Genomic DNA, 15,792 nt, shown 5'->3' with positions numbered 1-15,792 from the left:
TAACCCAACTGCTCAGCAATTTCATGGAGTGCCCACGAGTTTTTGTATTGTGAGAAAGGGAGAAAAGTACTTCTTTCTCTACCTGCTCTATCCCACGCATAATGTTATAAACTATTTTGGCCCCCCCCCCCCGAAGTGTGTTTCAGGACCTTCCAAAGGAAGTGTAGCAGCAGTCTGGTCCCAAATGTCCATCACTTTGCCACATCCGCTGCTCTCATTCTGAGCCTTTCCACCTCCCACTGACCTTTCTCAGAAAAGTAGGAACATCCCAGCAGGTCTGTTTTTAGGGCTAGGATCTTGCTCACCACCATTTCACTTGGCCAGTCGGCAAGAAAGCCACCTATCAGCGATCAAAACTCAAAAACTCATCCTGTCTCTTTGCCTGGTTCTGTTTTAACCTCTGCATGAAAAGTGGATGAGCAGGAAACTCACACTTGGAAGTAGCTTAGAATTAAGTCCATTAATTTAAAACTGTGTGTGCAGGCAAAGCAAAGTGGTTACCACAAATTATACCATGACAATGAAAGCCAGGGGCATAAACACGTGTGCTCTCACTGCTCTTTCCTTGCAATTGGTTCCCACACCACTTTCAGCAGTTTATGAAATGGGATGCGACTGGGATGGGTGATGCAATTACTATCCCTCCTAGACCCAACTTTCCCCTAGCAGAAGCCAGTGCTGACTTGACAGCAAAAATGTCTGCTTTTTCCACATGGCCCCTCCAAACCCAAACCTTACAGGAGTGGCATAGAAACCAACAATGAGAAGCTGCAATCCCTCTGACTGAGTGGGGCCAAACACACCCTCAAGTTTGATCTCCATTCGAAGTCAAAATCATGGCAGTTGATTTCCTGGAGTGGATCATCACTACCCATAGGCCACAACACAAAAATTAAATTTCTCTGTAGCTCTTTTAAATCATTTTCTGAACTCCTCCCCCACCCCCCCGGTTTTTCAGTTCTCTTTCTTCAAACATCTATACTTAAATTTCTTATTATTCATACATGGCAGGTTAAAACAGTCTTCATCCAAAGGTCTTCCTCTGTTCATTTCCAGTCTTGTACTGCTGTCCTTACAAGTACTAACTCATAATTTCAGGTTAGTTTTTCAGGTCTGCTATATGTTTAGTTCCTTACACACACATTATACATCAACAGCCCTGCACATTCATTCCGCACAACTGCTCAACATATAACCCAAAGCTGATAGAAATTATATGTTGCCTAATGGTGAAGAACACCCAAGGAAAGAAGATGAGGGGCAAGAACGAAAAGAAGAAGAAGAGATAGGATTTATACCCCACCCTTCACTACCCAGAGGAGTCTCAGAGCGGCTCACAAACTCCTTTCCCTTCCCCTCCCCACAACAGACACCCTGTGAGGCAGGTGGGGCTGAGAGAACTCTGACAGAAACTGCTCTTTTTCAAGAACTGCCCTTTCAGAACTATGGCTTGCCCAAGGTCCCACTTTAACCAAGGTCCTTCTACCATAGAAACCAGCAGAGAGCACAGCATTGACACTCAGGTTTCTTTCGGGATTCACTCTAAGAGGTCACATTTAAAACGTACCCAGATTCTACACCCACCTATGGAGCCTCTCTTTTGAACTATAAAGTCTCCTGAGCCATCAAAATACTAAAAAACGAGACTCTGGAGCTCTTATTACATAAAGAAGCTGCGTCAACATCTGTTGCCATTTTCAAAAATGCAAAGTCTAGTACACCTTATTTTATTCGTCTCTCAAAGTATCTTCACAGGAATAAAGTCTAAAATAAACAATACACTTTTGGAGGTGAATCCACTGTACTGCTCTGGGGCTTAAATCTGCTTTCCAAACACCTCCCCCCTCCCAATTCCTTTTTTTGCTTAAGTGGATACATGTTCTGAAGAAACATGAATCAGCCAGACTTCCATGTTCCCTCTCCACTGTTCCCAATTTAGCAGCAACCCGAGTTTGCTGTCACATCTGAATGGCAAGTGCTTGCTCTCCACAGCAGAAGGCCCACAATGCATACTTCAGGATATAACCATAATCCATGAAATGAACACACGACCACGTCTGTCCTCAGTTAGACTAGTGTCTACCTTCGCATTGTATCCTTGGATTAAAAAGGTCAAGAATTGTCCATTCCAAGCCATGTTCTAAATTAGGCCCATCAGTGAACACTCGCTTAAGTTCATAGAGAACTCGTTAGAGTGGGAAAGCGCTACTGATTCTGAGAAAGTGACATGTGCTGGCCAATGCTCCCTCTAAGCTGTGGAGTCTTGTGAGCAAGAATCCTACTTTGTGAGCTACTGGCATTAAAAGTTGTGAGTGAGCGATTTGGCTACTGCATAAATTCATTTGCTCTGGAGCCGTCCTTCCAGAGCTGAGACAAAAATCTGTGTGAGTTCGATGCTAAAATACTGTGAGCTAGCTCACACTAACTCAGCTTAGAGGGAACACTGGTCTCAGGCAATGCTCCCTCTAAGCTGTGGAGTCTTGTGAGCAAGAATCCTACTTTGTGAGCTACTGGCATTAAAAGTTGTGAGTGAGCGATTTGGCTACTGCATAAATTCATTTGCTCTGGAGCCGTCCTTCCAGAGCTGAGACAAAAATCTGTGTGAGTTCGATGCTAAAATACTGTGAGCTAGCTCACACTAACTCAGCTTAGAGGGAACACTGGTCTCAGGCAATGCTCCCTCTAAGCTGTGGAGTCTTGTGAGCAAGAATCCTACTTTGTGAGCTACTGGCATTAAAAGTTGTGAGCGAGCGGTTTGGCTACTGCATAAATCAGTTTGCTCTGGAGCCCTCCTTCCTGAGCTAAGACAGAAATGTGTGAGCCGGAGGCTAAAAAACTGTGAGCTGGCTCACACTAACTCAACTTAGAGGGAACACTGGTGCTGTCATTCCTTAGCCATGCTTTTCAAAACTGCTGCCTACTCCAAATCACCAGCATACAGAAAACAGTTGGGTATTTGTAAACAGCTATATTCATTCAGTGTAGTTTGACATAGTAAAGTTTTGGTGCTCAGTACAAAAAGCAAAGAAGAGAACAGCACACAAGGCTTGTTGGTAAACAAGTGGGAAATACCATCTAGAACAGGAAGAAAAGGTGAAACACTACCATTGGTTCATTTTATGCACACACAATATTCTTGCATATGATGGGCAAAAGGCTTGTGGAATGGACAAACGTAAACCAAGTGGCCCATGTTGCATTTTGTGCAAAATACCACTGTAAAAGGGAGCATGTTTCATGAATGGAGCCTGATCTACTGGAGACGAATGATGGCACTTGAAGAAGCAACCTCCTGACTCATGCTCCTACCATATCAGGACGCATCAAATGTTGCATCAAAACGTTGGTGCTATATTTAGAAACTCATTTTGGGAATTCCTTATTTTCCTTTGGACTGCTTAGCATTTCAATTCCTGCTGTCCTTTCAACCCCCACCCCCAACCCTTGTGGCACAAAACACAATAAGAACATCAGCATGTTGATTTTAAAAATGATTTCAAGATCTTAATATTTGTCAGGCAATGTACTTTTAGCCCCCGCCCCGCGAACTCTCGTCTTAAGGACCCTCTTATTCAGCGCCCGAGCTGCCACACTCACCTCCTCAACCATGTGCTTGACCTTCTTCTGCTGGCAAAGAACCATGTCATCCAGATGCCTGATACGTTCGCGCAAGCTGGCCGTTGCCTCCTCCAAGTGGTGTGATCTGCAACAAGAAGATGATGCAAAAATTCTATGTCAATGTTACTGAAACCACCTCTGTGGGAGTCACTTCATGTTGATTAGAGAGGGAGTTACCTAAGAAGAGAGATCTGCAAAAGATAGAACACTTCCCTTTTATGTATGATTTGTTCCATGTAAAAAATAAAGCTTTCACACATCTCTCCTTATATACAATTCTGTTTTCGGGTGGCAATGTTCCATGCGCTCCCAAATCACTTGGCTGCCTGATCAATCACTCGGAAGGTCTGCCAATCCCCTGGCTGCATTGCCTCGCTGCGTTGCCTCAGTCCCACCCAGAGCTTGGCCTCAGTCTGGAGGAAGCCGCTGAAGGGGATGGACACTCCGCCGGGCGAAGGCTTAGGAGGCCGAGGCCGAACATGGCAGTGCCACATTGGTCGTCGTCAGCCGTGCCAGGATGCAGGGATCCAGCTGGGCTGCGAGACCATGGAAGCGGTGGCCAGCCTCTTGCCCTCGGTGTGCTGCGAGGCGATGGACAGGCTCAATGATCCGGCGGCCACACGGTAAGGAGGCTGAGGCTGACCATGCTGCCACCCGTGGACAGCTGCAGCTGGCAGGGCGGGCTGTGAGCGGATGAAGACTGGTGCCATAGATGACAAGGCGGCCAAGGAGGAGGGCCAGACTGAGATTTTGCTAGCGCTCATTGTATTCCTTTTACAACGAGCTTTGCTACTAGTGTTAAATAATGCCGTTTCAATTCACTTCAGTGACCATTTGCAAGTGGATTTTGCCATTTCACACAGTAAAATCCAGTTGCAAAGTACACTGGAAGTAGATTGGAAGTGCATTATTTGGTGTGTGTGAAAGCGCCTCTCGTGATTTTAAATTTTGGTTTCATGTATCTTTAATGTAATCCACTTTTATGTATTTTGTATGTATGTATTGTAAGTTGCCTTGCGCCATGAGGAAGAAAGGCAGCTAATAAATGTTTTAAATAAATAAACCAACGAACAAGACATGACTGGTTAACAATGGGGAGGAAAAAGAAGCGTGCAGGAGATATCTTAGCGTGCAAGAGATATCCCTTCTAACATTGCAAAGCAGCCTCGTATTGATGACCTCCTTCTTTTGAAAGATCCAGCGAATGGATCTTCAGTGCCTATTCTCCCAGTCATGAACAACAACTCTGGGGCTTCTGAAGCTTTGGCAGCTGAGCCTGAACAAACAAGACACTGACCCTTCTATCAGCAACCTTCCGAAGTTCATCCTTATCTTACGGAATTGTTTCTCACAAAGTTATGTACTAGACCATTTCAAAGCGTGGAGGGTCAACTAAAGAAAGCAAAATCCAAACTTGGAAAAATGGGCAAGGAAGAGAATTTGGGGATCAGATTTGACAAATGTAAACATAATAATTCCCCGAAGGCTGTGATTCCTTTGAGGAAGGGTGGAATAAAAAAATTATGATTCAAAATAAAGCTCAGAAGTCTATATTATTTTTGGTATCTATCTCTTTTATTAAAAGGCTAGCAGTCAGATTTATTTCCACATGTGGGGGTGGGGGGGTGGCATTGACTTTTAACACCAGAAGGGGAACATGTGGAAGGGGAGGGGAAGCCACCTGACCTGTGATTCACCACTGCATATACGCTTTCCGCCCTGCCCTGAGTCACTCCTGGGATAAAGCCAGATCAGTTGGTCTACTTGAGTAGGGCAGACTCCTGAACAACGACAGAGTGGCTGCTGTCGCCACGGCCAGTGCAGCCCAGGATGTCAGCGCTACTGCTCTTGCCTTCCCCTTTGAATACATTGACAAAGCAAATGTCCCAGTCGCTTGCCCACACGGATTCAGATAGGATTTCTAGCTGATGGAGCATCTCAGCAGCTCCCATCGCTATCAAAGTTCCCAAGCAAGTGTAAACAGTTTTCAAGAACGACTGGGCAAAACAAATAAAAAAAGGAGACGCCACCTCCAAATCATGCATCGATACAGAACAGATCGATAGTCACGACCATGCCTAGGCACCCAATGACAGGGCCAGAACACTTTTTTCTAGGCTTCGTGGAAAACATTCTGCAGCACATCTTACCCACCCACAGCACTTCTTGCAAATGTGCTAATAATGGTTAACTGTTGTCCTCATGACCACATCCAGGATTTTCAGGGAAGGGAAAAGCTGTATGAATATTCCTCCGAGACAAAAAAGGGTGTAACAGGCAGTTGGCCCTGTTGTGGATAACCCAGGTCAGCCTTATCTCGTCAGAGAAGCTAAGCAGGGTCAGGCCTGGTCACTGCTTGGATGGGAGCCCTCCAAGGAACTCCACGGTTGCTACACAGAGGCAGGCAATGGGAAACCACCTCTGAAGGTCTCTCGCCTTGACCACACTACGGGGTTGTCATACGTTTGCCGCAACTTGACAGCCGGAAAAAAAGGGGGCCGTTGTCTGCATGAGGAAATGAGCTGGGCCCCCCCTGTGAATACCCCTCCTGATCTAAAGTTGATCAACTAGAGTTGGGGGCATCTTATCAGCAGCAGAAATCCCAGAGAGAAGCAGGACCCTACCTCTGCCTGCTGGCCTGGCTGTGCAGGTTTGCTCCATGCAGTTGTAGCTCATACTCCAGGAGCTGTTTTTGCAATTGGTGACGTTCCTAAATAAACAGATAAATAAATATGATGCTCTTGTTCAACTACCATGAGATGCACCCTGGAATGAATGCACTGGTAGTGGCAATCCAAGCACCTGGCCCCAAAGGACCCATTTCCTGGCCCCACAGCAGACACCATTTCTCTCTCAGAACCCTCCCCAAGGCTCTTTTCCGCAGCCACAGAGTTGCCTCGGTCTCAGCTCTTTTTCACCTTGGCCTTCTGGTGGGCTGAAAGCCCCGGCTCCTTCTGCCTCCTCCCTCCTGCCTCCTCCTCCGGTCTTCTTGGCTCTTTTTCCTTGTTGCCCACCCGGCCCTGCCTGTATTCCCTGCCTTCTGTTCTTCACTCCCTCTCCTAGGGCATGCGGCTTCTTGGTGCTGAACTCTGCTTAGCCTGACTGCGGCCATTGTCCAAAACCTTGTAACTAATGGGAAAATAAAGGCCTCGCCTACACAGGCAGCAGGATGTGGTAGCGGAAGTGCCACACTGTGCTTTAGACTGAACGTGGAGGAGAGCATTTTGAGCAAGCCCCTCAACCTGTAAGCAAAACACATCAGAGAAAAATCTTCTAGAAGAGAAGAAGAAGGGAAGAGGAGATTGGATTCATACCCTGCCCTTCACTAGGAGTCTCAGAGCGGTTTACAAACTCCTTTCCCTTCCCCTCCCCACAACAGACACCCTGGGAGGTAGGTGGGGCTGAGAGAGCTCCGACAGAAATGGCCCTTTCGAGGACAGCTCTGACAGAACTATGGCTTGCCCAAGGTCATCCAGCAGGTGCAAGTGGAGGAGTGGGGAATCAAACCCGGTTCCCCCAGATTAGAGTCTGCGCACTTAACCACCACACCAGACTGGCTCTCTAGTACAGCAGGGAGTTTGTTAGACTCCTTTTCTGTCTGCAGGGAGGCTACTGTTGGTTTGTCTGCCTCGCACAGAGGAGCATTCTGCAGTATGATCCTCTGCCTCCAGACTGGCCCATTCCACCACCTCATTCTGCTGCTCATGTAGAACAAAACTCAGATCTCCAGCACTGCCCTTTGTTTATTTATACTTTAGATTTCTGAATCGCCCAATCCCTGAATACACAGGGCTCTGGGCGATTTACATCAGTAAAAATATACATACATATATCATAATCCTAGTTATAATACCATAAATATAATATTACAAAATTAATCTCCAGATGGTGTTAATAGTCTACTATTGACCTTTCAGAGCATCATTCTGCCACTGTTATAGAGTACTTCACAGAACATGCGTTTAACAGGCATAAAATAAGGAAGACGACATCTTATGATCGTCAAAACTCTACCAGCATTTAATTAGAATCCTTGTAAAGCTGCCTGTTGCAGTCATGGTGCTTATTAATTTGAAAAGGAACAGTAAAGTTTTATCACTTAGTAAGAGACAGTTCTCTGAAATAAGAGACCTGGGACGAGCCTAACCCTCTCTCGCGATATGGGTCCTATTTGCAACCTAAGTAGATTTAGCATCGTTCCAGGTGGTCAGCTGTGTTGGTCTGAAGCAGTAGAACAAATTTAGAGTCCAGCGGGGCACCTTTGAGACCCTGAATAAACCTCTGTTGGTCTTAAAGGTGCCACTGGACTCTAAATTTGTTCTAGATTTAGCATAGTGAGGCTCCCTGAACGCCAGCTTCCCAAATTAAGTTATTTGACTTGGGGGCGCACAGGGAACATGTTAATCACATACCAAAAAAGCCACCATCTGAAAGCCCGCATGGTGTTCACCCTGGGGCAAAGTCCATGGAACGCAAAGGGCAGGGCAGGGCAGGCGACACAAGACAGCGGGAGAGAATCAGCTATAACTTGTTTGACAGCAATACTGTTAAAGTTATAGGAAGTATGTAGGGATCAGAACTGCTACTCTCAGGGAGTTTCAGTTCACTTGGGAGCTGTTTAGCAGCCAAAAGGGGAAGGGTCTGAACGCGTGGAAAGGGAAGCCTGGGTCAGGCCACTGGGAAAGACATCAGCTCGAGTGACCAGACGGTGGAATGCAAGCCCTGATGGGGATTAACCTTCCAGGGCTCTCTCTGTAAAGCCATATTTTCCCCGAAACAGACTGACTTCATGGCAGCCCCTCACCTCTTCCATACGCTGAATGAACTGGTCCAGATCACCGATCTTCTGGTCTTTTTCTTGTAAACTCGTCTCCGTCAGCCTCATCCTCTTATTTGCATCTTCAATGGCCTTGAGCAGTCTATTCGTCTCAGCCTGCCAAGGAAAAGTTTTACGTTAGAGCCTGCATGCGCAGAGGTTCCTGAAAGCAGCCACCCACAGAACGTTGTCCTTGCTTCAGGTTCACTTCTCAGAGTCATCCCCAGAACCTTCCTCTCCCAAAGCATGCACGGCATTCATTTAGTTATGTCCTGCTTTTCTCCTCCGTTGGGACTCAAAGAAGAAGAGATTGGATTTATACTCCGCCCTTCACTTGGAGTTTCAGAGTGGCTTACAATCTCCTTCCAGTCTGAGAGACAGTTTGGTGTGGTGGTTAAGAGAGCGGACTCTAATCTGGGAGAACTGAGTTTGATTCTCCACTCCTCCACATGCAGCTGCTGGTGTGACCTTGGGTCAGTGACAAGTTCTTTCGGAGCTGTTCTCTCAGGAGCAGTTCTCGAAAGAGCTCTCTCAGTCCCACCTGCCTCACAGGGTGTTTGTTGTGGGGAGGGGAAGGAGATTGTAAGGTGCTCTGAGACTCCTTTGGGTGGTGAAGGGCGGGGTATAAATCCAACCTCTTCTTCCCTTCCTCTCACCACAACAGACACCCTGTGAGTTAGGTGGGTCTGAGAGAGCTCTGAGAGAACTGCCGTTGAAAGAACAGCTTCGAGAGAACTGTGACTGACCCAAGGTCACCCAGCTGGGTGCATGTGGAGGAGAAGAGGGGAATCAAACCCTGTTCTCCAGATTAGAGTCCACAGCTCTTAACCATGACACCAAAGCAGCTTAGAATGTTGTTCTCCCCTCCTCCATTCTCTCACAACCACCCTGTATGGTAGGCCACAGTGAGAATTTGTGACGGGTCCCAGGTTACCTCCACTGGCCCATCGACAACCTGCTTCCGGACCCCCACCCCCAAGTTTATTCCTGTGCATGATCTTCGAACCAGACTACTGAACGACAGCCTTGCAGGCACCGTGGACACAATTCTTGTGCTGCCACTGGCCCAGCGTTATGCAGAACAGAATTCATATGGGACTTGGTTACGAGAAATTTTAACTCAGAAAGCAAACAAACTGTTACAACCCAGCGCTATAGTTTCAAAGAGTAACCGTCTTGGTCTGCAGTAGCAGAACAAGATTCACGGACTCAACTCTAGCTGTCCAATCCAATTCTATGTATGTTTGCTTCAAAGGCCTGCTGAGTTCAAGTGGATTTCCTGCTAGGCAAGTTCGAGTGGATTTCCTGCTAGGCAAGTTCAAGTGGATTTCCTGCTAGGCAGATGTTTGGTCCTTTATATCTGCTAATTCAGAAACGTTTCCCCATCTTATGAGAGGTGTGCATTTTCAAAGAGAGAGAAAGACTGGAAATAACAGGTACTAGATTCTGCAAATACTACTTTGTATTTTGGAGGGGCTGTGGCTCAGTGGTAGAGCCTCTGCTTGGCATGCAGAAGGTCCCAGTTAAATGGACCAGATAGTGAGTGATGTGAAAGACCTCTGCCTGAGACCCTGGAGAGCGGCTGCCAGTCTGAGTAGACAACACTGACTTTGATGGACTCCTGGTCTGATTCAGTAGAAGGCAGCTTCATGTGTGCCTTTTGGTGAAGGGGCTGTGGCTTGGTGGTAGAGCCTCTGCTTAGCATGCAGAAGGTCCCCAGTTCAATCCCCGGCATCTCCAGTTAAAAGTCCAGGCAGTAGGTGACGTGACAGACTTTCACCCAAGACCCTGGAGAGCGGCTGCCAGTCTGAGTAGACAAGACTGACCTTGAGAGACCAAGGGTCTGATTCAGTAGATGGCAGCTTCATGTGTATGTGTAATGTACATTGCACAGGTATACCTGCAAGGCCTACTTACAAAGCCACATCACAGGGGCCTGAAGCCATCACTAGGTTTCTGTGGATGGTGGCCAGCTTTCCATTCCAACCCACCCAACCGGGGGCCCCTCTACTGCTGACTGGGTTGGGGTGGGCACAGCCACCCCGTGAAAGGCCCACTGAACCTCCTCAGCTGGGGCTTTTAATATTAAAGGGGCCACCCCCTCTCCCCATGCGGTCCAGAGAGTGTGCAACGGCGGCAGCCTTCGGTTAGTCCACTTACTATGAGGGTTTCTTTCTCAAGTTTATGCTTCTGTTCTTCCTCTTGCAGCTTTTCTTCGTACTGACTGTACAGCTTTCTGGTCATCTCTCTCATCACTTCCGCATTAGCCTCTTGCGAGCATTCCACCTGTAGGGGGATTAGGGACATTTTACTCCAGCCGAAGAAACCCAAGGCAGGCTGCACCAGCAGCAAAAGACAGCCCTCCGGAAAAATTCAGTCTCGCACAGTTTGCAGAAAATCCCAGAGAGTGGGAGCCTTCCTGACCTCCACGGGCAGAGGGCCCCACAAAGTGGGGGGGCCACCACAGGGAAGGCCAGGTGTGTACGGGCAGTCGCTGATTTCGCCCGTGTGCCGGCTGACACCTGCGGAAGGCACCTGCTCAGATGAGAGAAGCTGATGTGGTGAAGCACAGGAGGAGAGACAGTCTTGCAGATATGAGGGGCAAAGGCCACGTATGCGATAGCCAGTACTTTAAACTGAGCCCAGTACCAGGTGGGCAGTCAGTGGAGTGACTGCAGAATGGGAGTAGTATCCATGTGTCATCAAGCTCCTGGCAACAGCCGAGCTGCAGCATTCTGCACCAACTGGAGTCTCCAAACTGATTTTGAGGGGAGACTAACGTAGTGCGCATTGCAGTAGTCTCGTCTCTGTGGCGTGGATCTAGGTTGGCAGATCAGCTGTATCAAGGTAAGGGGCTATTTTCTGAGCTAGGGTGAGTTGGAAGAAAGCCTTTTTTTTGCAACTGTGTTAACTTCATTTTCCGGCAATGTTGGGTCCAGTATGACCCTGGGGCTTTTCCAAAGGTCACATCGTGACATTCCCTCATGCTGATAATTGCTACCCTCAGAACCCCAAGCAGGGAAATACGTGGCTCCAGCTTACTTTCAGCTTGAGCAATTCGTTCTTCACTCGGGCCGTTTCCAGTTGTTTCTGCTTCTCCTTCAGTTTTTCCATGGACTGTTCGTGCGTTTGTTTCAGACTCTTTATCTGATCTCGTATAACTGTGTTCTCCAAAGTAACGTCAACTAGGGTTTTCTGTAAAAAGAGAGGCAGTGAAGTAAAAAAATTAATTCCTTATCAGTTTAGCTTGTTTATTCGGTATATCATCAGCCCAATTACAGACAATACAAAAAGGGTACCAATAATAGATATAAAATATTTAAATATAAAACTGCGTTTAATCTGCGTATGTTAATTACAAAATTACTAAAACTCTAAATTTCTACAATACTCTATCAACTGTTATTCGAGTAAGTATTATAGGGGTTATACAATTCTACTCCCCATCTCCTAAATCTTCTGGATTCTTTCTAAAATTGTACTACATGTGCAGCACATATTTTTTGGGCTATTGCTAGAAATTTAGCACAATTTATTATGATCTGTGGAGCAGGATCAAATAATAGCTTCCTACTTATCTCCTTGCCCAAGTATCCGTGATACCTCCTTATAACAGGATGAATTATTTTTACTGATTGTTTCATAAAATGTACAGTGGAGTAAAATATGTTCAATTGTTTCAACTTGAGAAGCAGAGCAGAGGTTTACTGTTTTTCTATCACCAGAAGGAGATTTAATTTTTTTTTTTAAACTCGCTGTCTGGTAAGGTCCAAGCAGAACTAGGCTGTCTATTCTCCAGCCCAGCCAACACACATTTAACAAACCTCAAGGGCCAGACCTGCCAAATGCGTGTGGTATACAAGAGGGTCACGGGTAGGGTACACTGTTCACAGGGCCCCTTGCCAAATGGCAGTCCCTCTTTTTCTACACGATGACTGGGAAAAAAAGCTGTGGTATAAATCTGCCCAAGAAGCACCAAGGACTGTGCAAAACCGCAGAGTAGCCAATCGTTAATCCTGAATGGTCAGCTATGGGGCCAAAAACAAGGAAGCCATTGAAATAAATTAACATGTTATATTAAAAGACACTGAAAGAAATGTATGGCAGGTTACCAACATAAAAGAATAAAGAGAAGAAGAGAAGAGGTTGGATTCACTACCCAAGGGAGTCTCAGAGCGGCTTACAAACTCCTTTCCCTTCCCCTCCCCACAACAGACACCCTGTGAGGTAGGTGGGGCTGAGAGAGCTCTGACAGAAACTGCTCTTTTTTCAAGAACAGCTCTGACAGAACTATGGCTTGCCCAAGGTCATCCAACAGGTGCAAGTGGAGGAGTGGGGAATCAAACCCGGTTCTCCCAGATTAGAATCCGCGCACTTAACCACTACACCAAACTGGCAAAGCCATCTGCCCTAACTCTGTTGTCCTATGAATGTGTTAAAACCTGATATTTTATACACCACTTTGTTTGCAAACTTCTACATGTATGAAATCTACAAAAGTGTGTCTATACTGGGGAACATAAGCCCTTAAGATATATGTTTATTACTGTAAAAAACAAAAAAACACACAACCCCTACCATTGTCACATTTTTCTTTTCAGAAACAGAATCTTGTGTGACACTGAAGGGAGTGCTATTTTACTGTATGCAACTGCCTCTCTCTAAAAATTTGCTCTAAAATTCACAATCCCTTTCTCCCACTGGGCATTTGAAGAAACCAATCCCTTGGCTCCAAACGTTTATCTAGTTCTCCTTTTGTCCTGCCCATACTTTAAACAAATGGTGCAAGAGCGGGGATGTTTGCCAACCGAGCCAGGTATCTATGGCGACAGCACTATCAGCGATTTACCTGCAACTCAATGGAGGCCGAGGTCAAAGAGCTGTTCATTTCACTAAAGCTGTCCAGAGCTGCCGAGTGCACTTGTAGGTGGCTTTCCAAAGACTCCTTTTGCGTGCTTGATACCTGGAGAAATAGAAGCAAGAGTGCATCCCTCGTGCTGAACGTGGCCCACAACGTAAAACTTGACAAGGATTCACCTCAAAGTCACAAATTTATATGATGCGTTTTGAAAGGTGTCTGAAGAATTAAGGAAAGATGGACGTCTGGGCTTTGTCTGTTACAAGTCCACCTTACCTGTCAGAGTGGATACTTCCCAAAGAAAGTGGAGCGGGATTCTGTGGTGGGCAACAAACTCCACCACACTCGCCCCGACAGCCCACAACACCGACTTGGCTTACAAGCCAATCCCCCCCCACACACACACACTTTCACACACATATCAAAGGTCTGCTGATGTAGCGATAGTCCCTCTAATTGCTCTTAGAAAGAACACAATGCTATGGGCTGAGCCCACCAATGCCTGGGAACAAGCACTGCCCTACCAGCGCCAAAGGCTGTTCTGCACGCAGGAGTCAACTGAGGACCAGTCCTAATTCTAATCGTAGAAGAAGAAGAGAAGAGAAGAGATTGGATTTATACCCCGCCCTTCACTTGGAGTCTCAGAGGGGCTTACAAACTCTTTTCCCTTCCCCTCCCCACAACAGACACCCTGTGAAGTACATGGGGCTGAGAGAGCTCTGACAGAAACTGCTCTTTTTCAAGGACAGCTGTGCCAGAGCGTGTGACTGACCCAAGGTCACCCAGCAGCTGCAAGTGGAGGAGTGGGGAATCAAACCCGGTTCTCCCAGATTAGAGTCCGCACACTTAACCACTACACCAAACTGCCGTAGGGGGTGATGTCCATGCAGCTCATAGGATTAGGGTTAAATCCATTAACGTACGCAAAAATATTGTGATGGGTATATTTTTTAAAAATATGCTATTTTATAAAACAGGAAAAATTGCAATTATAATATGTATTTTTCAAGCTCCACAGTTCAATTATGAAGAGACGGGAGTCTGGAAAGCAACACCGTTGATTAATAATATACTAGGAAATGTTAACAATTGCTCTGGATTCAAAGAAATGCAAGAACGTTCATAACAGATACACCTCAGAGGAAAAAGCTGCAGGTTCAAATTATTTCGTGGCTTTTCCTCACAAGTGCGTTTCACCAGCAGGCAACACGCCCACAGCTCAGAACCCAAGGACCATGAAACTCTGTGTGCCAGTGGCGCTTGTGCCTTGGGGTTTCTCATGGAACAGCCTCCCATGCCAAAACAGCATCCAAAGAAGAAGAAAGAAGAGAAGAGATTGGATCTATAACCCGCTTCTCACTCTGAGAGAACTATGGCTTCCCAAAGGTCATCCAGCAGCTGCAAGTGGAGGAGTGGTGAATCAAACATGGTTCTCCCAGATTAGAGTCTGCATACTTAACCACTACGCCAAACTGTGTGGAAAGGGCCCAAGGGTCTACAATCCCACTGGCCACACTCAAGCTCTTCTAGGTGCCTAATGGAACTCCTCAGATCACAGTCACACTCATGAATTTTTATAATAGCATTTTTTTCCTGCTTCTGAATGGCCCGTGGGCCGTAATAAAAACAGAGTGACTGACTGCTCATGGAAACCATCTTTCACATGCAGTTGTGAAAACGCTCAGTGGTTAAAACACTGATCACAACATTCATTAAGCTCCTGATCCAGAAGAACACCTCCTGGTACAGACAGCCAAATACTTCAATCAGAGCCACCACTTTAAAAGACAGGAAGGTGCTACACCTGCACAAACTGTTAGGATGAAGGTAACTCCCAGAATGTAGGCGGCTGGCTAGATCTTTGGAAAGCACAAAGCAAGAACTGAAGGCAACAGGGCAACAGTTACTTTAAAGAGCCAAACAAAAGGAGAGATGATGTGAAACCAGCAACCTGGCTAAGAGGTGGGCGCAGTACACTGATCGGCACATATAATTATGAATGGGGGGGGACGACGACCCACACAGTCATAGCACTGAAGTCAATTAACCTGAAAGATCTATATCTGCCAGCAACAAATGAGATCCACAGCTAGATAAAACAGGTACACAGCGAAGTCTATAAATATTTATTAGCCAATTACTCGATAAAATGTTTACAAACCAGCCTGGGCACCTACAAAACTAAGCCAGCACACACAGAACTGGCAGGTGTTCTAAGCACACATGTGCAGAATGCCCTGGGCACATTTTAAGAACCCGCAAGGATGAGGGAGGAGCTGAACAAAGAATGTTATGGAGTGAACGAGCACCAGTGCTCCCTCTAAGCTGTGGAGTCTCGTGAGCAAAAATCCTACTTTGTGAGCTGCTGGCATTAATGCTGTGAGTGAGCAATTTGGCTACTGCATAAATTAGTTTGCTCTGGGGCCATCCTTCCTGAGCTAAGACAAAAATGCATGAGCCAGAGGCTAAAAAACTGTGAGCTGCCTAGCTATGGTGCTGG

The 15,792-nt window shown here is 46.5% G+C and overlaps 1 protein-coding gene across 1 annotated transcript in view; it reads right to left on the bottom strand.

Annotated features, from left to right (window-relative positions):
* The window catches only part of LOC107108679 (myocardial zonula adherens protein-like), a 61,114-nt gene that overhangs the window by 29,939 nt on the left and 15,383 nt on the right, over positions 1-15,792 (bottom strand). The window contains 6 exon segments of the mRNA XM_015409163.1: positions 3,598-3,703; positions 6,243-6,328; positions 8,423-8,551; positions 10,595-10,720; positions 11,477-11,629; positions 13,284-13,397. Coding sequence (XP_015264649.1) covers positions 3,598-3,703; positions 6,243-6,328; positions 8,423-8,551; positions 10,595-10,720; positions 11,477-11,629; positions 13,284-13,397 — 714 coding nt within the window.

Source organism: Gekko japonicus, unplaced genomic scaffold (genome assembly GCF_001447785.1).
Source record: "Gekko japonicus isolate JY-2015 unplaced genomic scaffold, Gekko_japonicus_V1.1 scaffold167, whole genome shotgun sequence".
Lineage (NCBI taxonomy): Eukaryota > Metazoa > Chordata > Lepidosauria > Squamata > Gekkonidae > Gekko > Gekko japonicus.
The sequence above is the reverse complement of the archived record's forward strand: the minus strand, read 5'-3'. Positions and strand labels throughout refer to the sequence as shown.